The sequence below is a fragment of the Anolis carolinensis genome, chromosome 4, assembly GCF_035594765.1.
Source record: "Anolis carolinensis isolate JA03-04 chromosome 4, rAnoCar3.1.pri, whole genome shotgun sequence".
Classification (NCBI taxonomy): Eukaryota; Metazoa; Chordata; class Lepidosauria; order Squamata; family Dactyloidae; genus Anolis; species Anolis carolinensis.
Window position 1 is genome coordinate 135569499 of NC_085844.1, and position 25288 is coordinate 135594786.

Below are 25288 nucleotides of genomic sequence, written 5' to 3' on the forward strand. Positions count from 1 at the left end.
AAACTTATTCAAAAATCTAAATGATATGGGTTTCAAACAGTTTGATGCGACTAGTAGAAAATATGGAGATACATCTGAAAGTAATATCAGACCATGTTGCGATCTCAACTGAGATTAAAATTCCAAAGAAACGCTTTGTTTGGAAATTAAATTAACATTTTAAAAAATGTGCAAAAATTAAAAGAAGAGATAGAGATAAAATAATTTTTAAGATGAATGAAACTGAAGGCATATCTACCAATACAATATGAGATACACTAAAAGCCTACAGAGTAACACTAATGAAATTCAACATTCAAGAAAGGAAGCAAAATCAGAAGATCAACCAAATACAAGAAGTGATTAAGGAAAAAGAGAAAGTAAAATCTATCCTTCAGATGAAAAAATAATTCAAGAATTGAAGCGATTAAGACTTCAAGCATCAATGTTATTAACATATCAAGTCAAAAAGAAACTAATATTTGCTAAACAAAAATTTGCTAACAAACCAAGAAAATGATGATTTGCAATCAAATTTTAAAAAGAAAGGCAAAGAAAATATATAACCTTGGTGAAAAGAGAAGGCCAAGAAATTCAACAGAAGGACAAAATCATACAAGAATCTCACTGGTTTTTTCAAAATTTATACAGTAAAGGAAAAACATATTTGCTATTAATTAAGACTATCTACAAGGACAAAAATTACCAAGTTTAACAAATAAAGAATGCAACACCTTGAACGTTGTGATTATGTTTTATGAAGTCACAGGAATAAGAAACCTAAAAGACAATAAGGCTCCAGGACCAGATGGCTATACAGCAATAATCTACAAAAAAAAATTGGAGGATGAACTAGCTCCCTATTTGCACAAACTAATGAATTTAGTTATCTAAACAAATAAAATAATCAAATCTTGGAAAGAAGCTACGATAACAATTCAAAAAGCAGACAGAGATGCCACCTTGGTCCAAAATTACAGACCAATTTCATTGCTAAATGTGGATTACAAAATTTACACAAACGTACTGGCCGACAAATTTAAAAAGATACTGAAAACTTGGATCCATGAAGTTCAAGCAGGCTTTCTCCCAGGCAGACAAATTAAAGACAATATGAGAATAATTCTAAATGTAGTTGAATATTTACAAGCACATAAAGAACAATAAGGAGCACTGATGTTCTTAGATGCAGAGAAAGCATCTGATAACATTTCAAGGACTTTTATAAATGAATTATTATTGGTAGTAGATTGCAAAAAAAATTAGAAATGGAGTAAAAGCTATTGATTCTGAACAAACTGCAAAAATACAGATAAATGATGATTTTACTCAAAAAATAGAAATGTAGAAATGGGTTAGATAGGGATGCCTGCTCTTACCTCTCCTTTTCATTTCAGCAGTGGAAGTACTGGCTAGACAAATTAGATCAATCACCAATACAAATATGGAGCTATATTATGATGCAGCAGCTTGGACATGGATCAAAGAATGGATTTTCTTAAAAAATAAAAGATTACTAACAATTGAAGGGACAGATTTAAGTTACATTTGGCATACATACTTAATCTATGATCAAATGAAATCAAGACTCTAACATCAAATAAGAAACTCACTGATGAGAATATGGAACAAATATAAAAGATCTCTTTACAATAAAATACCAAAGTGGATGAAACCACAAGAAGCATTTCCACTATTAAGAACATCAAATAGAAATTTTGTCCTAAAAACAATTATTAGAAAAAGGGACATCACATAAATGTAAAACAAAAAGAAGATCCAACAGTGACATTGTTTCATTATAATTAACTTCAACAAAGACTTTGGCTAGACAAAAAGAATGTGAAAATCACTAGAATCAACTATTACTTACAAAAAATACAAATTTGTAAACTATGCCAATATCTTTTGAAATACTTTATGATTGACGAACAAAAGAACTCATGATACAATAGGCAAAAAATATAAACCAAACAATAAAGTTAAAAGAATGGGAAGAACTTTGGAAGAAATGACTAAAATTTACAAGAAGTTATACCATAAAAAGAAATTTCTACAAAATGACATAAGATGGTATTTAACTCCAGAAAAACTACCAAAAAAGATAAATAAAAGATCTGACCTATGTTGGAAATGTAACCAAACAACTGGAAGGCAAAAGAATTCTGGATTAAAAATTCGAAGAGACATGGAAAGTATGTTAAAGAATAAAATTCCACTGAGCCCCACTCAGATTGACAAAATTATTGAGTAATTCTTGTGTTGTCTAGAAATTCCAATGACAATTAGAGGGGAATATATATTTAAAAATTTACATTGAATCATGAAGGAAAATAATTTGTACAGCTACATTGTGAAGAAATGTGAACAGTTGCTGTCCCCTGAAAGGCTTGTTCAACAAAAGGTTTTATAGCTTTACCAAATAAAAAGAATGAAAATAATACAATTACTCATTACTTTTACATCACAAAAAACTAGTCATACAAACCATTGGAAATTAAGAAAACTTATGGACAAAGTGGTTCAATGATCAATAACATTAAAAGTAGACCTTTTAAATCAAAATTAGTTGCTCATATTTGTGATGAAGTGAGTGCAAAGTTTAATTATTTTTTTTTACTACAGACAGTGATTTGTTGGTTCACAAGATGTCGAATGCTGTGAATACAAATTGAGGGAAATAATGCCTAATTTTATGAGAAAAAGCAGCAAAATGAATTCTGTAACCTAATTAAAAACAAATTTGATGCACAAAATTGGTGTATCTTGCTAACATATTTGAATATCTGAAGAAAATAAACACCAGTATGCAAGAAAAGGGAGGAAATATCTTAACAGTGGTAGATAAAATTTGTGCTAGGAGAGGCAAAATAGCCATTTGGAAAAGTGAAAAAATAAAATTTTGAAATGTTTTCCAAAATTGCTGAATGCAAGCTAAAAGGTGATATTCGCTCATGAATTGTTGACCTTTAACATTAGTCGGAGAGAAAGGTCATCATTACTGCCCAAGTGTTAAAACCCAATGTCAGGAAAGAAAACCTACCATGAATAATACTAACCGTTCCACAGAGGAGGTCCTGCTGTTTCCCATTCTCAGAAGAAGCAGGGATGTTGGGACTGAAGACCATGAGGTCATTCTTGGCTAGAGCCTCCCCATTTACTCCTGTCAAGATGTGGCTGTGGCGATTTGAATAGGACCAGCTGCCCACTTCACTTGCACAGACCAGTGTGGCTGTTCCAGGTCCATATACCATTGGCTCCTTGGACTGAAACTGGCATCGCAAAGCTACATATGTGATGACTACCAGCAGGAATAAGCTGGACACTGAGCAGATGGCAATGATCAAGTACAAATTGACAATGTCTGCCTTAGGCTTTGAGCTTTCATCTGTCCTGGGAAGGCGAGTATTGGTTTGAATGGCCTGGGCACTTGTCACTAGTGATATACTGAGTGTCGCTGTGGCTGACAGTTGGAACTTGCCGTGATCCTTTACGAGCACACGCAAGTTGTGATTCCTGCTTCCCTCTGTCTCATCCACAGAGCGGATGGTACTGATTTCACCACTATACAAGCCCACACGCCAAGGTCCACTGTTCGCTTCATGCAGTTCATAGCGCAGCCATGCATTGTATCCTGAGTCGGCATCAAGAGCATGAATCTTGCCCACCATGTGCCCAGCTGGCACAGGAACCACTAGAAGAATAGAATTGTCTTCTGTCTGCCCAGTCACTGCAGGTGCATTATCATTCTCATCCACCACAAAGACTTGAATAGTCGCGTTGCCACACAAGGAGGGCAGCCCAGCATCCTTCGCATTCACTTGGAACTCCAAAAGCTTCAGCTCCTCATAATCCAAGGGCTGCAAAGCATATAGCTTCCCACTCTCTGAGTGAACGGAAATGTAACTTGAGAGTGGCCACAGCTTTTCATCTATCCAGTAGCTGATTAGACTGTTTTCGGCTATATCTGGGTCAAAAGCAGAAATTGTGAAGATATGGGCACCTGGTGGATTGTTCTCCTTCACAAAAACTGTGTAAGGGGGCTGAACAAAAGCAGGTGCATTGTCATTGATGTCACTGATTGGCACAACCACAGTACTGCTGGCTGACAAAGATGACACCCCGTGGTCGTGGGCCATTACCATCAATTCATATTCAGCCATGTTTTCCCGATCCAAGTGCTCAGCCACCACTAAGGAATAGTAATTCTTGAAGGTCGACGCTAGTTTGAAGGGGAGGCCAGTGGGCCACAGGGAGCATGTAACTTGTCCATTGGCCTCAGAGTCCTTGTCTGAGATACTGATGAGGGCCACCACTGTCCCTAGTGGGGAGTCCTCTGGGACTGGCACTGAAAGGGATGAGATTGACACTTCTGGAGCATTGTCATTCACATCCAACACCTCGATGATCAATTTACAGTGCTCAGACAATGGAGGATTGCCTTTATCTTCTGCCACAATCTGAAGATCATATACACTTCTAGCTTCAAAATCTACTCTTCCACTTACAGTTACTTCTCCTGTATTCGAGTTTATTTCAAAAATCTTTCGAAAGTTTGGTGCTATGTGTGCAGAAAAAAAGTAGGAGATTTCCCCATTAGTTCTTTCATCTAAGTCAGTGGCATTCAATTTGATAACTAGTGTGCCATTAGCTGCATTTTCTACCAACTTTATCATGTAAACTGACTGGTTAAACACAGGAGGGTTATCATTAGTATCCAGCACATTGATCACCAACTGGACTGTGCCAGTGAGTTCTGGTTTTCCCCCATCAGTGGCTGTGAGTAACAAATGATGAGTAGGGATCTCCTCTCTGTCCAATGGTTTCTTTAAAACAATTGCCAAAGGTTTATTATGGTGGCCATCTGTTTTTTGTTCCACACTAAAATAGTCATTGGGCCTCAGCTTGTAGGTTAGAAGAGCATTAGGACCAATATCAGCATCAGAGGCTCCCTCTAATGGGAATCTGGTACCAGTTGGTGTTATAACTTCTGCTATGCTCAGAATTTGTTCATTTGCAGGGAAAACAGGTGCATTGTCATTTATATCCCTGATCTCCACCTCCACATGGAACACCCTCAGGGGTTTATCAACAATCACCTCCAGATGGATGTAACAATCAGTATTATCAGTACACAGCTCCTCCCTGTCTATCCTGGAATTCACAAACAAGATCCCATTCTGCACATTTACCTCAAAGAAGTCCTTCTTCAGTCCTTTTGCGACCAAACGAAACATCCGAGGCACCAGCTCACTCACTTCCAGCCCCAGATCCTGGGCAATGCGGCCCACAAAGGTGCCATGCTGGGATTCCTCCGGCACAGAATAATGGAGCTGGCCGCTCCCCATCTCCCAGGCTGTGTGGAGGAGAATCAACTGCAGCAGCTGCTTCATCACAGGCTCATTCTGCCAGGCAACCATGGCAAGGAGAGGAACAAAGCCCAGCAATGTCTTCTGTTTCCTCAGAATCTCTTTCCTTGAAGGACTGAAGACCAGGATCTGATCCAGATTCGTTTTGAGGTAATCATTTGTATATATTTCAAGGTTGAAGCATTCTCTATGTGATATTGCTAGTGTAAGGCAGGATTTTCAGTCACTTTGAAGGGAGGAGCTCTGGATTGGTCTTTTTCTATATCTTTCCTTAGGCAACAGTGACCCCTTGTGCTTGTGGTTTGAAATGGAGAACCAGATCACTAAATTATATTAAACGTTGTAATCAGCTCTTCCTCTTTCATGTCATTTTTATTTATTTTCCTTTACAAACAAAGCTCTAAGCAGGTACCTTTCCTTCACTGCTGTATATGACATTTTTGCTCTGCAAGGAATAATTTTAATTTGGAGTCTAGGCTGATTCCAATAAACATCCATGTAATAGTGGTACTGTATCTTCAAGAGCTATGGAATTTATATACGTGATGCTAGGCTACTTCATATTTAAGTAATCTTGCATCTTGGGGAATGCATGCAATTTAATTTCCAAGCTGCTCAAAGTAAAAGTTCATATGTTTCAAGAATGGCCAAGCAGGGAATCAAACCCTGATCTCTAGAGTCACACTATAGAGATCAGGCTCTAGCTGCGGGCCAACAAACGCTCTGAGAGTCTGGGAGCCCAGCAAAGGTCAGTCACCCAATGAGTGTGTTACACGATAGACAACGGGCATTAAACTGCAGATATGCATGACTGAGTTTCTTAACTAAAATGGCAGAAGATGCATTGGCTTATCTTTTGCTCTACTTTAAATCTTAGTTGCCCAAGATCAATTACACTTCCAGGAGAGAAAGCAATAGCTACCGGGACTTGTAGTGAAAAAGATAAATCATATAGTAAGATCTTCCTATGTTGTTCCTCTGCTTGTAAGCAAAAGAGAGGAGAGACCTTTTAAGAACTTTGGAGAAACCACGCACAGCAGCATGAAATACCTAATTAAGTCCACTGGGAGACCAGAAATCAATGAATGTCTTTTTCGAAGTCACACACTCTCGGCCTCAGAAAAATTTGTAAGCAAACCCCTACTAAACAAATTCTGCCATGATAGGTCTGCCAAGTCAGAAATTACTTAAAGGCACACAACAACCAATCTATTTTTATTAGTAGCCTTGCTATTAAACAGATTTTTGAGTATACGGCATTATTTTCATGTTATATTTTAATGTCATGGAACCCAGTTACAGGGCTTTGGTAATTCAGCCCTGCAACTGGGAGTCATAACATAAACAAGCACCTGGCAGAAGAAGATAGAATACGCCTGGGAACTGGGAACCGAAAGTGTAAACAATTGTAATTGGTTTAGTGTGTGAAAATGGTAGTAATGTGATATTGGAGGTGGGGCTTGATGATGATATTTACGTGTGGTGTTACGTAGCATCAAAAGTTATAAAAATAGTTGTATGTAAACATTAAGTCATTCTTGACTTTTCCAAAGTCATGTATTCTTCAATAAAGATTGTGTTTGAGAGCAGCTATCTTTGATCTGCGTTCAGACTGATCCTTTGGAGTGAGCAGGACAATTAAGTCAAGAATTCCAGTTCTCACCCTCCTGCAATTTTGCAGTGAAGTGAAAATGAGCAGGGAAGGAGATCAAAGCCATGACGGAGCAAAGGGGCCTCCGCTGGGAGCTCAGCCGTTGGCGGGAGAGACATTGCAAGCCATAGCTTCCTCTACGGGGTACCCCAAGCCGGACGGCGTGACTCAGAGGATTCCCAGAGGGGGAAGAGGCGCTCCGGCGGCGGCAGAAACCAGTTGGGGATCTGGAGGAAGCATGCCGGAGACCGTGGCCCTGCGGCTATCCATCCTGGAAACTCATTTATCCAGGCTGTCGGATACCGTGGGGAGAATAGTGCCAATATTGGAAGAGAATCTCCAAAAAGAGCACATCCGATATGGCACCGAGAGAGAGCCAAGCAAAGGAGATGATTGGAGCCAGAGGGGACAGCGAGCTTCAACGCAGAGTCCCGCGGTGGCAAGGGACGAGGAATATTGGCAAGAGCTTGAGTTCCGGGACAGAATGGCGCGCGAAGTGGAGCGCCAGCAAACTCTGGGAAGTCTGAGGCCGCCAACCCCAACAGAACTCCCAACCCTCCGAATGGGAATCGGAGTAGAAAGACCACTGGGGCCAGGGATCGGGTCCAGTGGATTAGCAGATGAATGCGGAGAGCAGCAGGAGATCCAGGAAGAGGAGGAGGATGTGCCATACGACGAGGAAAGGCGAGATGCGGGGGCTACAACGAGGCCAATATGCGGATGGGGTGAAGGGCCGACAGCGGCGGCAGGATTTCGGGAGCCGCGCGGAATGACCACCGGAGTGGGGCGCGGCGTATTCCAAGGGGCCATCCAAGGAAACCCGATGCAACCCTTCCCCATGCCTCCCAGACAACACCAACGGGCCGCTGAATGGATGCCAAGAAGGGAAGATCTCAAGCTAGAATACGGAGGGGAATCAGATGAACTGAACTTTTTTCTAATTAGCATCAGAGGATACATGGAAGACAACGCACACACATTTCCCTCCGAAGCAAGCAGAGTTCGAGCCATCGGCAACACACTAAAGCGAGGAGCGGCCAGCTGGTATGTGCAATTACATGCCAGACGCGACCCATGCCTGAGGTCGGTGCCCCGCTTCCTCGCCGCGCTGGAAACCCGGTTCAGAGACCGGCTAGAGCAATTGAGGGCTCGAGACCAGCTGAAAGGAATAAAACAGAGGGACAAAACGGTGCCCGAGTACGCAGAGGAATTCCTCCACCTCGCGGAAAGGGTCCCGGAGTGGTCTGAAGTGACCAAAGTGGAATTGTTTAAAGAGGGACTACGCCCCGAGATTTTCAGCTGGGCAGCGCACAGAGACGACCCCGAAACGCTACAGGGATGGATTCAACTAGCGGGGCGCGTTGAATCCACCCTGGCCCAAGTAAAGCGCTTCAGGAGCAGCGGCGGCCAGCAAAGACCGGTGGCGAGAGGTCGAGGAGAGACGAGGAAGCAGGAAAGACCCGGAGGGAGGCCGGGGATTCCCTCCAGAGGAGATGACAACAAACCTAAACTGGGATGCTTTGTGTGTGGGAAGACGGGCCATCGAGCGGCAGAATGCTGGGCCCGGAAGGGGGAGCCGCCAAAACCCTCAAAGCCCAAACCTGCAACCGGGAGGCGTGCGGAGGAGGAGGTGCAAGCCCCAGAACCCTCAGAAAAATTGGTGAGTCGGGACAAACGCATGATAGTAGTGCCAATTTGCCTCTCGGGGCTGGAGAATCGGGCCACCTGCAAGGCATTTGTGGATTGTGGTTGTTCCAGGAATATTATAACTCCGGAATTAGCAGGAGCGTTGAAATGCCAGCAGATGGCGCTTGACTCCCCAATTGCGTTTTCTCAGCTAGACGGCTCAGTTGCAACTGGGGAAGTATCTACCAAGGAAATACGGGAGGTCCCATGTAAGATAGGCAAATGGGAAGGAAGAATATCCTTTGTGATAGCCCCTATTGCCACATACCATGTAATATTAGGGATACCATGGCTTGAGCAAGCAAATCCTGAAGTAGATTGGAGAGGAAAGAGTCTAGCATTTAAAGAACAGCAGACACAATGGGAGATAAGCAAGATTGCAGAAGAGGAGGACGAGGGAGATGAAGAAGGTGAAATAGACCCACAGCTGTTGCCACCTGAATACAGAGACTTTGTGGATGTGTTCAATCAGAAAGAGGCAAGTAAATTACCCCCCAAAAGGAATGTAGAAGTAGAAATTGAAATAACCCCAGGAGCAAACTTACCAAAGCCAAAAGTGTATCCCATGTCTGTGCAGGAAAAGGAGGAATTGAGGAAATACATTGATAAAAACCTGGCGCGAGGCTTCATTAAGCCATCCAATTCCCCTCTCGGGGCCCCAGTGTTATTCAGGAGAAAGAAAGACAACTCCCTAAGATTGTGCATTGATTATCGAAATTTAAATGCAATTACTAAGGACAATAAATACCCTATGCCCTTAGTAAAGGATTTAATCACCGTATTGAAGAAAGGGAGCATATTTACTAAACTTGATTTAATTGAAGCATATCATAAATTACGGATCAAACCGGAGGATACTTGGAAAACTGCATTTTCCTGCGCATTCGGCCATTTTGAATATAAAATTTTGCCTTTCGGTTTAAAAAATGGAGGCGGCTGCTTTATGCAGCTTATAAATGAAATACTACACCCGTTATTGTACAGAGGGGTATTCATATTCCTTGATGATATCTTGATTGTATCTGAAGATAAGGAAAAGCACGTAAAATTGGTCCGGGAAGTGTTGCAGAAACTAAGAGAAGCAAAGCTGTACGCAAAACTGTCCAAATGTGAATTTAATAAAACTCAAATTGACTTTCTGGGGTATCGGATATCTCCAGAAGGGTTAGCTATGGATCCAGCTAAAGTATCAGATGTAAAAGAATGGGGAGTGCCACAAACAAGGAGGCAATTGCAATCGTTTCTGGGTTTTGCAAATTTTTACAGATCCTTCATAAAAGGCTTCGCACAAATAACTGCACCCCTTACTGAACTTTTAAAAACAAAAGGGAAAGGGGAGACAGCAAAAGTAAAAGCTCCGGGCGCCAAACTAAGTTGGACGCCAGAATGCCAAAAGGCATTTGAAACCCTAAAAGAATGCTTCACAGAGGGACCCATTCTAAAACACCCCGATATCAGGAGCCCGTTCATAATCCATTGCGATGCATCAGACTGTGCGTATGGGGCAGTACTATTGCAAAAGGATCAAAATGGGAACTTAAAACCCTGTGGATATTTGTCCCGGAAGTTCAGCGAAGCTGAAAAATGTTGGCCGATATGGGAAAAAGAGGCACTAGCCATACTAAAAGCCTTAGAATGCTGGCGGCACTTTCTCGAAGGAAGCGGAATCCCATTTGAAATTTGGTCTGACCATAAGAACCTCCAGTATCTAAAGTCTCCTCGAAAATTGTCCCCCAAACAGATTAGATGGGCACAATACTTCAGCAGGTTCGATTTCCAATTAAAGTTTTTTCAAGGGAAGCAGAATGTCTTGGCAGATGCCCTTTCACGCATGCCTCAACACGAAGGAATAACCGCAGCAAAAGAGGGAACAATATTCTCTGATAAACAATGGGGCTTAGCTGTCAGGACCAGAGCACAAACCCAAAAAGAGAACACTGCTATGGTTGAACTCGGCGGGGAAGATAATTGGGGAAACGAACTGAAACAGTCTTATGAAGGAGACCAGTGGATCACATCCAATGCAGAACAGGGGGAGCAAAAGGGAGGATTTTGGTTTGTGAACAAGAAACTGTATATCCCAGCAACATTAAGGATCAAGATTTTGCATCGTTTTCACAACAACCAGAGCGCTGGTCATACAGGAATTACAAAAACAACAAAAGCAATAGCAAAACATTGCTGGTGGCCAGGGATGAGGAAGGACATAAAGAACCATGTGGTTCAATGTGATGATTGTGCCAGAAATAAATCGAGAGGAGGGAAACCAATGGGATTATTACAAACAGTAGCAGAGCCTACCAGACCTTGGGAATGTGTAGCTATGGACTTTGTGGGGGAACTACCAGTTAGCAAAGGACATCGTTATATTTGGACGGTATTAGACCTGTTTTCTAAACAGGCCCACTTTATAGCACTGCCGAAATTACCATCAGCCGAGAAACTAGCTGAATTGTACATAAACCACATTTACAAACTGCATGGATGTCCCAGTAGAGTAGTCAGTGACAGAGGAGTACAATTCACAGCGAAATTTTGGGAAAAATTCTTGGAAATGCTAGGAGCAGAAAGGAGTTTAAGTTCTGCTTTTCACCCCATGACAAATGGAGCGGTAGAACGTACTCAGCAGACGCTTGGGCAGTTCCTTCGAATGTACTCTAACATGAGACAAAATGACTGGTCTCGGTGGTTGGCTTTTGCAGAACTAGCTTTTAATTCGACTATACATTCAGCAACAAACAAAACCCCCTTTGAAGTAGTTTACGGGTATGAAATACAGCCTCTGCCCCAGCTGCCAAGATGGGCAGAGAATGAGGGAACAGAAGGGGGGAAATGGAAAACACAAATGATGGAATGCTGGAGTCAAGTGACTGCATCCTTAAAGGAAGCACATAAAAAGTATAAAGTGTTCGCAGATAGGAAGAGGGTGGAAGGTGATAAATTGGAGAAAGGAGATTTAGTGTGGTTAAGTACCCAAAACATCAAACTGGGGCTACCTTCGAAAAAATTGGGCCCTAAATATATTGGACCATTTAGAATACAGGGTGTTATCAATGAAGTGACTTTCCAGTTGGCATTGCCAAAAAGTTTAGGGAAAATACACCCTGTTTTCCATCGTAGCTTACTGAAAAAATATATGGGTACTTTGGACAAAATGGACACATAGAATTATTGTTTTATTTCAGATTTGTGACGAAGAAAGAACCGAAGAGGAGGGCGAAGAAAAGGAGGGCACCATGTCATGGAACCCAGTTACAGGGCTTTGGTAATTCAGCCCTGCAACTGGGAGTCATAACATAAACAAGCACCTGGCAGAAGAAGATAGAATACGCCTGGGAACTGGGAACCGAAAGTGTAAACAATTGTAATTGGTTTAGTGTGTGAAAATGGTAGTAATGTGATATTGGAGGTGGGGCTTGATGATGATATTTACGTGTGGTGTTACGTAGCATCAAAAGTTATAAAAATAGTTGTATGTAAACATTAAGTCATTCTTGACTTTTCCAAAGTCATGTATTCTTCAATAAAGATTGTGTTTGAGAGCAGCTATCTTTGATCTGCGTTCAGACTGATCCTTTGGAGTGAGCAGGACATTTTAATATGGATGTTGCTTATGGATTTTATTAATGGACCTATTCAAAAATGCATAACTGTATAATGGGACTATTTATAAAACCATACAGGGGATCAGGTGCAATTTCCATCAGCCCAAGGCCTAGTCAGAATGCAACTCCTATTAGGTCCAAATCTGGCCAGGTGTAGCTCCCATTGCCCCATATCTGGCAGGGTGAAATTCTCTTCAGCCCCAAATCTGTGCAGTGTTGAACTTCCATTAGCCCTAGATCTGGTTGGTGAGTTGAACAGAGATCTCACGATATCCTCAGGTCTCTGCCACCCTTGATGCACTGGCTCTTTCCCACTCATTTTTTTAGTTATATTTCACACTGTTCAGTTGTCCCACATGTTGGCAGTAATTTAATTTTCTTGGCTTTTGAGGGAACTTGTTTCATGGGGGTGTGTTTTTAGCTATTCGGCAGTCACCTCGTGTGATAAAAGATGTGGAATTATTCGTCACCACGCTGAAGCAGAAACTGAAGCAGAACTTCCTTTCTCCCTCAGGTCCTGACCACACCCGGCTGGTTTAGGTCTCCATGGCAACACTTGAGCAGCCTCTTGGGGTTGCAGCTGGCTTGTTCCCGCTCATTCCTCATCACATTGCTTTCCTCACTCACAGTAATTGTACTTTCTTTACTTTTGGAGTGACCTGCCCCTTGGGGTTTTTTTTTATAACCTCACTTGATTAAAAACACACACACACAATTACAGTTTTTGGCACACTGAAACACAAATAAGTACTTTCAGCCTTCCTCAGGCAGGTCAGACTTCTTATTGGGCTGCAACTCCCATCATTCCCAGTGTGCCTAGCAAAGAGGTAAGGATGTTTAGAGAGGCATCCTGATAAGTAAGTTGGGCTATCTGGCTAGTTTGAAGGAGAGCTATGCCTTCAGTTGTGGCTCAGAAGAACATGGTCTCTGGATGTGGGTGAACTTCAACTCCCATCATCTTATGCCAACCCCCCCCCCCCCAATGACACCAGTACTTTTTGTTTGTTTGGACCATGATGAATACATGTGCCAAGTTTGATCCAGATCCATTATTAGGACTGCAACTCCCACAAGCCTCTATCATGCCCCTTTACACCACCAGTATTTTAAGATGGATTATGATGGGTGTATGTGCTAAATTTGGTTCAGATTCATCTCTGGTAGGACTGACACAACCCTTTGGATGTGAGTGGACTATATCACCTATCATCTTCTTCATCCACCTCAAACCCCACCAGCACAGGTCCTCTCAGGGAGGGCTATGCTTCCCACAGGTGTAAGGAAAGTGTCACCAAGAGGAAGCTGTGAGTGGGGACACAGATTTTGCCTCGCTGTCACACTCTTTTCACCACAATGCCAGGCAAAGTGGGACACTTCACTTGGTCTTTGTGATGCAGCTACATTGAAAACATTGACTACAAAAATGACTTGGATTATCCAGAGGCTTGGATAAGCGGGGCTTGGATAAGTGAGACTCTACTGTATTAGTTCACTGCTGAAGGTGAAGGTACAGGATTTTCCTTTTGATATTGCCAGATTGCCAGATTGGTTATGGTCTCAGCAAGAGTCCTTTGTATTCTGGTTATGACAAATATTTGTTTTTCCATTAAATGCACATGTACAATAACCAATTCAAGCATCAATTTTTCATTTTTCTCACTATAAGCTCTAAATGAAGTGTTGGTGACAACCAATGACGTACCTGTAAGATGAACTATTGGAAAATCAACTGACTGCATCTAATAAAATTAATATACGCCTCACAAATTTTCCTCAAAATAATTAAAAGTGCAATATACTCAGTCTCTGTAATGGATCTGTATAATCAGGCAAGTCAGCAATATGGAGTGAACCAGGAGTATTTTTTTAAAAAGGTATTTGGTGTTAACAGTTTTTATCTTATTACTATGGTTCTTTAATGTTTTAAAATGTACTTCTATTTGTATATTTCAAAATTATATATTGGAAACCATCCAGGGGGGAATTCAACTTTAAAAATCATTTTTTAAATTAATGAATGACAAACCATTACCCATTTCATTAGTTCACTTCTCAATGCAACTACAAAGAATTCTATGAAGATCTTTTAAAAAAATAAACAACAATCATAGTCACTGTGGTGGTGATTCCTATACAAAACATGTTTAATTCACACCACTTTAATTAATTTAATTGATGCCATGATTACTAGTGATAAATATATTAATTGTATGTAGGTCATTCATCAAGGTCAATGATGAAAGGCGCATATTTGATATCATTTTCCCAAACAGATTAGACCACAATATTTTACATCTTCTTTAAGTCTTTATAAATTCAAGCTATTTCCTAGACATAGATAAAGTTTACAAGAATCCACTTTTTCCTGATAATATTTGCCAGAATCCATTATTGCATTAACCTTATCATTGCACTTTATCAGGTATCATCCTGTAGTGATAAATGAAGAATGATCTATTAGCTCCAAGCACACTTTTTCTGCAGTCCCAGTCACCTTGCTTCCCTTCTTGTCACTGACTATACAACCTCATCACATGGGGAGCATGCCCCACATGTCGTTTTTGCATATTGTTTTGCCAGCTCCCAAGTGGCATTGTTTCCCCCATCACACAAGGGGAGCATCACCCAAACAAGGCAGAAGTGTACTGGCTCCATTGGAGCCTGTACAATATGGGAAAGATTCCATGTTTGGGTGAAAGGCACATCCAGAAGTTAACAACGTTGTGTGATGGCTAACTCTAAGAATCCTAGGAAGCTTATTTTCAGCAATGTGATGAGGTCCATAGTTATGTTAGTGCAATGCAAAAAGAGAACATTTGCTTTTTGATAGGCATTTTATTGTATTGGCACACAGTTCAATACTTCCACCAAATTTGTTAATAAGATCATTCTATCCATTTCCTTTCAGGAAGCTTAAATCTTTCCCTTATCACATTGCAATTCCCTTGACAGTTGGGTGTGACCTAATGAGGTTGCCAACGTTTCTACATACTTAGCACAGTCCAAAAACATATACCCAAATAAAAAGCTCCACTCCACTCAATCCAAAGCCTTTTCAACATATACACATAAATACACTGCCTTTTATTATGACTATTCAATACTTTTTGAGTTAAAATAATCTGTTTGCTATAAAGCAAGCATGAAAGAATGAAATAGTTTTACAGTTCTCCTTTCCCAGTTGCTTTAAGTATGTCGAGGAAATATCAGTAAATCTAACCACAAAAATTTGAATTTTTACCTGGTTGCAGTATATAACTGAAATGGAACCAAAATTCAAGATCAACTATATTTCGCTTAATCACTTTTGTTTATCATCATGCTTTCTCTTTAAAAAGTAGATACGGGTAAAGCATGGTATTATGATGATATTGGCAACATAAATCTGCCAGTCTATGTAAAACAATAGATCCAAGCCACACTCAGTAGTTAAGCATGTAAAGAGTTATATAACTGTTCAGTCTGAGACAAGTTATTTCAGAACACAATTAACTAAATTCAAAAGCCTAACTTTAAGGACAATTATTTTAAAAGTTGATAAAAATCATTATTACACAGTTATTTTATTACAAGTATTTAAATTCTTTATCAATCATTTTTTCTTTCCAACAAGGCTTTTAAATCTATGTGAAATAAAATCAATAGAAAGAAAGAGCAACAAGTAGTATTTAAGATCAATTTAAAAGAGTTCTAAAATCCATAAATATTCCTATTATTAGACCAAGAAAAATAAGAATATTTAAGAAAGTTGTTGATGACAATTGTTGACAATTCACTTAAGAAAGTGAATTGCCATCAGGGATAAGTGAAGAATAGAAAATATATTTTACAATTAAAAAAGCAATTTAGGGACAGATGTACCTGGGATAAAATTCCTTCTTTCAAAAAATGCTGCTAGTCCTGTTTCTACCACAGTCTACCACAGTCCCAAAACTTCATTAACCAATCGTTTAAGTTTTGATTGAACTGTGTAGAAAAATTGTATATTTGACAGTTCAGGGACCTCATAATACTGATGCCCCCCCCACACACACACACATTTTGTTCTGTTTAGCCAGCAATCACCAGCAAAAGGGAAGGCGTGCATGGCGCCTTGTAGAGACCCACTTCACCCATCAGACAGGAAAAACTGGGGCAACGCACATTGGCGCCCTGTCCCTTCTTCCATCAAATGGGGGAAAGGCCGAAAACAATGAGTAGCCCCATCAGAGCTACCCAAAACTTGATTAACTTACCATTTTACAACTCTTCCTCGCCTCTTTGGCCATCAATGTGGCAGGGCCACGATCTGTGGCCAAAGAGGAGTAAGGGGCCAAAAACCCCTTGTGTGATGAGGTGGCAGATTTTTGTTGTTGTGTGGCTTATGTTTCTTAATAAAACTTGATGTGAAATATATAGATAATAGTATATAATTTAGTGTCTTCATAGGTTATAGGTAATGTATATCAAAGTTTTCCAAACTGTGTATCATGACATGTTAGTATGTAGAGTGCAGTGTGTACGTGTGCCACATGAATGTAACAAGAAGTCTCTGAATCTATGCGAAATAAGCAATACCAATGTGTATGTATTTTTATGCAGCGAAGGTGCCAATTAGTCTCATGCACTAGGATTGTCACCTTGACGTGGTGAGGGGGCTTGCATGTTCCAATGAACCTGAGGGCACAACCACTGGAGTCATGCACTCCCAGGAGTGGCCACAGGGGAGGATCCAGACCAAGAACAATCAGAAGACCCAAAGACCTCAACGGCGAAGCAGGCGGAGGATAACATGGTACATGTTACAACGGCTGTGAAGGCAGAAGGCGGCTGCAACAGACTGAGAAGCCACTGTCGTTGTGTAATCACACCACTGCTGAGACCTCACTCTGTTAAGACTGTGTTGACCGGCCATGCACCGACCTCCACACATTAAAAAAAATCACGCACAGGCATCTTCCAAGGAATAGAGCACCATCATCCTTGAACTAAAAGGGATGACATAAGAAGACTAGTATATTCCCCTTCTGCCATATCAGTGTATACGCACCACTGTCGATGGATCATATAGCTACTATGCAGTTTGCATAATTGGGTCAAAAAAGCTGATTCTGCATCACTTCTGGTGAAATGGCCACACCTTGAGGTGACACGTATGTGAACATGTTGCTTTTACATGGTGAAGCACTAGTTGTACCATCCATTGGAGATTAATTAAGAAAGCTTATGGACTAAGTGATTCAAATGATCAATGACATTAAAAGTAGACCTTTTAAATGAAGATTATTTGCTTATATTTGTGAAGAAATTGTGATATTTCTTCACAAATAGGTTTTAAAACTTTTACTACAGACACAGATTTGTTGGTACTCAAGATGTTGAATGCTTTGCCATGCATACATATTGAGGGAAATAATGCTTAAACTTTATGAGGAATATCAGCTAAATGAATTCTGCAATCTAATTCAAAACAAATTTGAAGCAAAAAATTGGCATATCTTGCTGACATATTTGAACATCTGAAAAAATAAACACCAGTATACAAGAAAATGGAGAAAATATTTTTTACAGCAGTAGATAAAATTTGGGCTTGGAGACACAAAATAGCTATTTGGAAAAGGAAAGTGAAAGAAGAAAATTTTGACTTAACATTGCTCAGAGGGAAAGTTCATCACTACCACCCAAATGTTAAAATCCAATGTCAGGAAAGAAAACCTACCATGAATAATACTAACCGTTCCACAGAGGAGGTCTTGCTGTTTCCCATTCTCAGAAGCAGGGATGTTGGGACTGAAGACCATGAGGTCATTCTTGGCTAGAGCCTCCCCATTTACTCCTGCCAAGATGTGGCTGTGGCGATTTGAATAGGACCAGCTGCCCACTTCGCTGGCACAGACCAGAGTAGCTGTTCCAGGACCATATACCATTGGCTCTTTGGGCTGAAACTGGCAACGTAGAGCTATATACGTAATGACTGCAAGCAGGAATAAGCTGGACACTGAGCAGATGGCAATGATCAAGTACAAATTGACAATGCCTGCCTTAGGCTTTGAGATCTCATCTGTCCTGGGAAGGTGAATATTGGTTTGAATGGCCTGGGCACTTGTCACTAGCGATATACTGAGTGTTGCTGTGGCTGACAGTTGAGGCTTTCCATGATCCTTTACAAGTACATGCAGGTTGTGACTCCTGCTTCCCTCTGCCTCATCCACCAAGCGGATGGTACTGATTTCTCCGCTATACAGACCCACACGCCAAGGTCCACTATTTCCTTCATACAATTCATAGCGCAGCCATGCATTGTATCCTGAATCGGCATCAAGAGCATGGATCTTGCCAACCATGTGTCCAGCTGCTACAGGAAGCACTAGAAGAATAGAGTTGTCTTCTGTTTGCCCAGTCACTGCAGGTGCATTATCATTCTCATCCACCACAAAGACTTGAATAGTCACGTTGCCACACAAGGAGGGCAGCCCAGCATCCTTGGCATTCACTTGGAACTCCAAAAGCTTCAGCTCCTCATAATCCAAAGGCTGCAAAGCGTAAAGTTTCCCACTCTCTGAGTGAACGGAAATGTAACTTGAGAGTGGCCACATCTTTTCATCTATCCAGTAGCTGATTAGGCTGTTCTCAGCTCTGTCTGGGTCAAAGGCAGACACTGTGAAGATATGGGCACCTGGTGGATTGTTCTCCTTCACAAACACTGTGTAAGCGGGCTGTGCAAAACCAGGTGCATTGTCATTGATGTCACTGATTGGCACAACCACAGTACTACTGCCTGACAAAGATGGGACCCCTTGGTCTTGAGCCATCACCATCAATTCATATTCAGCCATGTGTTCCCGGTCCAAGTGCTCAGCCACCACTAAGGAATAGTAATTCTTGAAAGTGGACATCAGTTTGAAGGGGAGGCCAGTGGGCCACAGGGAACATGTGACTTGTCCATTGGCCTCAGAGTCTTTGTCTGAGATACTGATGAGGGCCACCACTGTCCCTAGTGGGGAGTCCTCTGAGACTGGCACTGAGAGGGATGAGACTGACACCTCGGGAGCATTGTCATTGACATCCAAAACCTCAATGATCAACCGACAGTGCCCGGACAATGGAGGATTGCCTTTATCTTCTGCTACAATCTGAAGATCATACACACTTCTATCTTCAAAATCTACTCTTCCACTTACAGTTACTTCTCCTGTATTGGAGTTTATCTTAAAAATCATTCGAAAGTTTGGTGCTATGTGTGCTGAACAAAAATAGGATATTTCCCCATTAGTTCTTTCATCTAAGTCAGTGGCATTCAATTTGATAACTAGTGTGCCATTGGCCACATTTTCTACCAATTTTATCCTGTAAACTGACTGGTTAAAAACAGGAGGGTTGTCATTGGTATCCAGCACATTGATGACCAGCTGGACTGTGCCAGTGAGTTCTGGTTTTCCCCCATCAGTGGCTGTGACTAACAAATGATGGGTAGGGATCTCCTCTCTGTCCAATGGTTTCTTTAAAACAATTGCCAAAGGTTTATTATGGTCGTCATCTGTTTTTTGTTCTACACTAAAATAGTCATTGGGCCTCAGCTTGTAGGTTAGAAGAGCATTAGGACCAATATCAGCATCATAGGCTCCCTCTAATGGGAATCTGGTGCCAGTTGCTGTTATAACCTCTGGTATGCTCAGAATTTTTTGGTTTGCAGAGAAAACAGGAGCATTGTCATTTATGTCCCTGATCTCCACCTCGACATGGAACACCCTCAGAGGTTTATCAACAATCACCTCCAGATGGATGGAACAATCAACATTCCTTGCACATAGCTCCTCCCTGTCTATCCTGGAATTCACAAACAAGATCCCATTCTGCACATTCACCTCAAAGAAGTCCTTCTTTTGTCCTTTTGAGACCAAACGAAACATCCGAGGCACCAGCTCACTCACCTCCAGCCCCAGGTCCTGGGCAATGCGGCCCACAAAGGTGCCATGCTGGGATTCCTCCGGCACAGAATAATGGAGCTGGCCGCTCCCCATCTCCCAGGCTGTGTGGAGGAGAATCAACTGCAGCAGCTGCTTCATCACAGACTCATTCTGCCAGGCAACCATGGCAAGGATGGGAACAAAGCCCAGCAATGTCTTCTTTTTCCTCAGAATTTCTTTCCTTGATGGACTGAAGAACAGGATCTGATCCAGGTTCCTTTTGAGGTAATCATTTAAATAGATTTCAAGGCTGAAGAATTCTCTGTGTGATATTGCTAGTGTCAGGCAGGGTTTTCAGTCACTTTGAAAGGAGGAGCTATAGATTGGACTTCTTCTATATCTTTCCTTAGGCAACAGTGACCCCTTGTGCTTGAGGTTTGAAATGGAGAACAAGATCATTAAATTATATTAAACGTTGCAATCAGCTCTTCCGACTTTGTGTCATTTTTATTTATTATCATTTTCAAACAAAGCTGTAAGTTGGCACCTTTCCTTCATAGCTGTACATGACATTTTTGCTCTGCAGGGAATAATTTTAATCTGGCGTCTAGGCTGATTCCAATAAACATCCATGTAAGAATGGTATCTTCAAGAGCTCTGGAATTTCTTCAAGTGATGTTTGATATTTAAGTAATCTTGCATTTGAGGAATGCATGCAATTTTAGTTTCCAAGCTTTTCAAAGAATGGCCAAGTAGGAAATCAAACTCTGATCTCTAGAGTCACACTCTAGAGATCAGGCTCTTGCTGCGATCAGCAAACACTCTAAGAGATCTGGAAGCCCAGCAAGGGATAGTCACCCAAAGAGTGTGTTACAAGATAGACAGCAGGCATTAAACAGCAGGCGTGCATTCCTGAGTTTCTGAACTAGAAAGGCAGAGGATGCAATGTCTTAATCTGATGCCCTCCAACTATTTTTCAACTTTAAATCTACTTGGCCCAAGATCAATTACACTTCTGGAAGAGAAAAAATAGCTACCAGGACTAGTGAAAAAGAAAAGGCATATGGTAAGCTCTTCCTCTGTTGTTCCTCTGCTTGTAAACAAGAGAGAAGAGAGGTTTTTTTAAGAAGTCTGGAGTAAGCCACATACCGCAGCATGAAATACCTAATTAAGTCCACTGGGAGACGAGGGTTCAAATTCTGTCTTTGCAACAGAAACCGATTAATGTCTTTTTGGAAGTCACACACTTTCAGCCTCAGATAAATTTGTAAGCAAACCCCTACTGAACAAACCCTGCCATGATAGGCCTACCAAGTCAGAAATTACTTAAAGGCACACAACAACAAATGTATTTTATTAGTAGCCTTGCTATAAAACAGATTTTTGGATATATGGCATTTTTTTCTTGTTATATTTTAATATGACTGCTGCTTATGAATTTTATTAACTGGCCTATTCAAAAAATGCATAACTGTATAATGGGACCATTTATAAAAACCATACGGGGGATCAGGTACAATTTCCATCAGCCCAAGATCTAGTCAGGATGCAACTCCTATCAGGCCCATATCTGGCCAGGTGTAACTCCCATTACTCTCATATCTGGCAGGGTGAAATTCTCTTCAGCCCCAAATCTGTGCAATGTTGAACTTCCATTAGCTCTAGATCTGGTTGGTGAGTTGAACAGAGATCTCACAATGTCCTGAGGTCTCTGCCGCCCTTGATGGACTGGCTCTTTCCTACTCATTTTTAGTCATATTTATGCTGTTTGGTTGTCCCACATGTTGGCAGTAATTTAATTTTCTTGGCTTTTGAAGGAACTTGTTTCATGGGGGTGCATTTTTAGCCATTTTACAGTCACCTCGTGCGATAAAAGATGTGGAATTATTCATCACCACGCTGAAGCAGAAACTGAAGCAGAACTTCCTTTATCCTTTAGGTCCTGACCACACCCGGCTGGTTTAGGTCTCCATGGCAACACCTGAGGTGGTTCGTTCCTGCTCATTCCTCGTCACATTGTTTTCCTCACTCACAGTAATTGTACTTTCTCTGCTTTTGGAGTGACCTGCCCCTTGGGGTTTTTTTTTTATAACCTCACTTGATAAAAACACACACAATTACAGTTTTGGCACACTGAAACACAAATAAGTACTTTCAGTCTTCCTCAGGCAGGTCAGACTTCTTATTGGGCTGCAACTCCCATCATTCCCAGTGTGCCTAGCAAAGAGGTAAGGATGTTTGGAGAGGCATCCTGACAAGTAAGTTGGGCTATCTGGCTGGTTTGAAGGAGAGCTATGCCTTCAGTTGTGGCTCAGAATAACATGGTCTCTGGATGTGGGTGAACTTCAATTCCCATCATCGTATGCCAACCACCCCCCCCCCAATGCCACCAGTATTTTTGTTTGTTTGGACCATGATGAATACATTTGCCAAGATTGGTCCAGATCCAGATAGATTGTTAGGATTGACATGACTCTCTAGATGTGGACGGACTGCAACTTCCATCAGCCTCTATCATGCCCCCTTACGCCACCAGTATTTTAAGATGGATTATGATGAGTATGTGTGCTAAGTTTGGTTCAGATTCATGTCTGGTAGGATTGACCTAGCTCTCTGGATATGAGTGAACTATAGCACCCATCATCTTCTTCGTCCACCTCAAACCCCACCAGCACAGGTCCTTTCCGGAAGGGCGATGCTTCTCGTGTGTGTAGTGAAAGCGTCACTAAGAGGAAGCTGTGTGTAAGGCCGCAGATTTGTCTCACTGCCACACTCCTTTCGTCACAATGCCAGGCAAAGCAGGACACTTCATCTGGCCTTTGTGATGCGGCCATTAGTTCACTGATGAAAGTCCAGTGAAGGTACAGAATTTTCTTTTTGACACTGCCAGACTGCCAAATTGGTTTATGTCTCAGCAAAACCCTTTTGTATTCTGTTTATTACAAATATTTGTTTTTCCATTAAATGTATCTGTACAATAGCTGATTCAGGCATCCGTTTTTCATTTTTCTCACTATAAACTCTCAATGAAGTATTGATGACAACCAATGACGTACCTGCAAGATTAACTATTTTAAAATCATTTGACTTCATCTGATAGAATTACTATTGCAAGCAGAGATATATACCTCACAAATTTTCCTCAAAATAGTTATAAATCCACTATACTCAGTCTCTGTAATCAGTCTGTATAATCAGACAAGTCAGCAATATGGAATGAGCCAGGAATCAGAATATTTTCTTTAAGTATTTGGCGTTAGCAGTTTTTCATCTTATTACTATGGTTCTTCAATATTTTAAAATGTACTTCTTCTTGTATATTTTTAAATTATATATTGGAAACTGCCCAAGGAGAAATTCAACTAAAAATCATTTTTTAAATGAATGATTGAATGAAGATAAAACCATTACTCATTTCATTAGTCTACTTCTCAATGCAACTACAAAGAATTCTATGAAGATATTTTAAAAAATAAACAACAGTCATGGTGGTGGTGATTCCTGTACAAAATATGTTTAATTCACATCACTTTAGTTGATTTAATTGATGCCATGATTACTAGTGATAAAGGTTAATGATGAAAGGAACGTATTTTACATCATTTTTCCAAACAAATTAGACCACAATATTTTACATCTTCTTTAAGTCTTTATGAATTCAAGCTATTTCCTAGACATATTTATGTGAAGTTTACAAGAATCCACTTTTTCCTGGTAATAATTTCCAGAATCCATTAATGCATTAAACTAATAGTTGTACTTTATCAGGTATCATCCTGTAGTACAAAACGAGGAACAATCTGTTAGCTCCAAGCACACTTTTCCTGCAGTCCCAGAAACCTTGCTAGCCTTCTTGTCATTGACTATACTGATATATGACCTCATCAGATGTGGGAGCCTGCCTCTCATGTCGTTTTGCCATGTTGTTTTGCCACCTCCCAAGTGGCAACGCTTCCCCCATCACACAGGAGGAGCATCGCCCAAAAAGGGCAGAAGTGTGCTGGCTCCATTGGAGCCTGCACAACATGGAAAGGCTCCCATGTTTGGGCGGAAGTGTCCAAGAATGGTTCCACTCCAGTTGGGGGTGGAGCCACAGCCAGAAGTTAAATTACGTTGTGCGATACAGAGGAAGGCCGAAACTAAGACAAGTCAAACCCGCATTCTGGAGTTTTGGAGAGCTGACTTCCAAAAAATGAAGGAAATACTGAGCGGCATTCCATGGATGCCAATACTAAAAGACAAGGGAGCTAAGGATGGATGGGAGTTTTTCAAAAGTGAAATACTCAAGACGCAAATGCAAACAGTGCCAACAAAGGAAAAAAAAATAAGACAAGTGCGAAGAAGCCAGAATGGATATCCAAAGAACTTCTAACTGGGCTAAGACTCAAAAGAGACATGCACAAGAAGTGGAAACGGGGAGAAATCACCAAAGAAGAATTCAAATGAATAGCCAACTCCTGAAGGGAAAAGGTTCACAAGGCTAAAGCCCAAAATGAGCTCAGGCTTGCCAGAGACATTAAAAACAACAAAAAGGCCTTTTTTGCTTATGTTTGTAGAAAAAGGAAGAACAAGGAGGTGATAGGGCCTCTGCGAGCAGAAGCTGGGGCAATGGTGGCAGGGGATAAAGAAAAGGCAGAACTACTTAATGCCTTCTTTGCCTCAGTCTTCTCACAAAAAGAAAGTCGTTCATGCAACATGGAGTAGATGAAAGATTAGGGGAAATCCAACCCCAAATAGGGAAACAAGTTGTCCAGGAATACCTGGCCGCTCTAAATGAATTCAGGTCCCCAGGGCCAGATCAACTACATCCAAGAGTATTGAAGGAACTAGCGGAAGTTATTTCGGAACCACTGGCAATCATCTTAGTTCTTGGAGAACAGGAGAAGTCCCAACAGATTGGAGGAGGGCAAATATGGTCCCTATCTTCAAGAAGGGGGAAAAGGACAACCCAAACAATTACCGTCCAGTCAGCCTCACGTCGATACCAGGCAAGATTCTGGAAAAGATCGTAAAGGAAGTGGTCTGCAAACGCTGAGAAACAAATGCGGTCATTGCTAATAGTCAACATGGATTTATCAAAAACAAATCATGCCAGACTAATCTGAAGTGACG

At 41.2% G+C, this 25288-nt stretch overlaps 1 protein-coding gene across 5 annotated transcripts in view; it reads right to left on the bottom strand.

Moving 5' to 3' along the window:
- LOC100556634 (protocadherin alpha-C2) overlaps positions 1-25288 on the bottom strand; it is a 296573-nt gene that overhangs the window by 200798 nt on the left and 70487 nt on the right. The window contains exon 1 of one of the 5 annotated variants that reach the window (XM_016993070.2): positions 18005-23467. The exons of the other annotated variants lie outside the window; for them this stretch is intronic. Within the exon in view, the coding sequence (XP_016848559.2) occupies positions 18005-20362 (2358 nt within the window). The 5' untranslated portion in view covers positions 20363-23467. Of the gene's footprint in view, positions 1-18004; positions 23468-25288 lie in introns of those variants that run through there. 5 annotated transcript variants of the gene reach the window in all.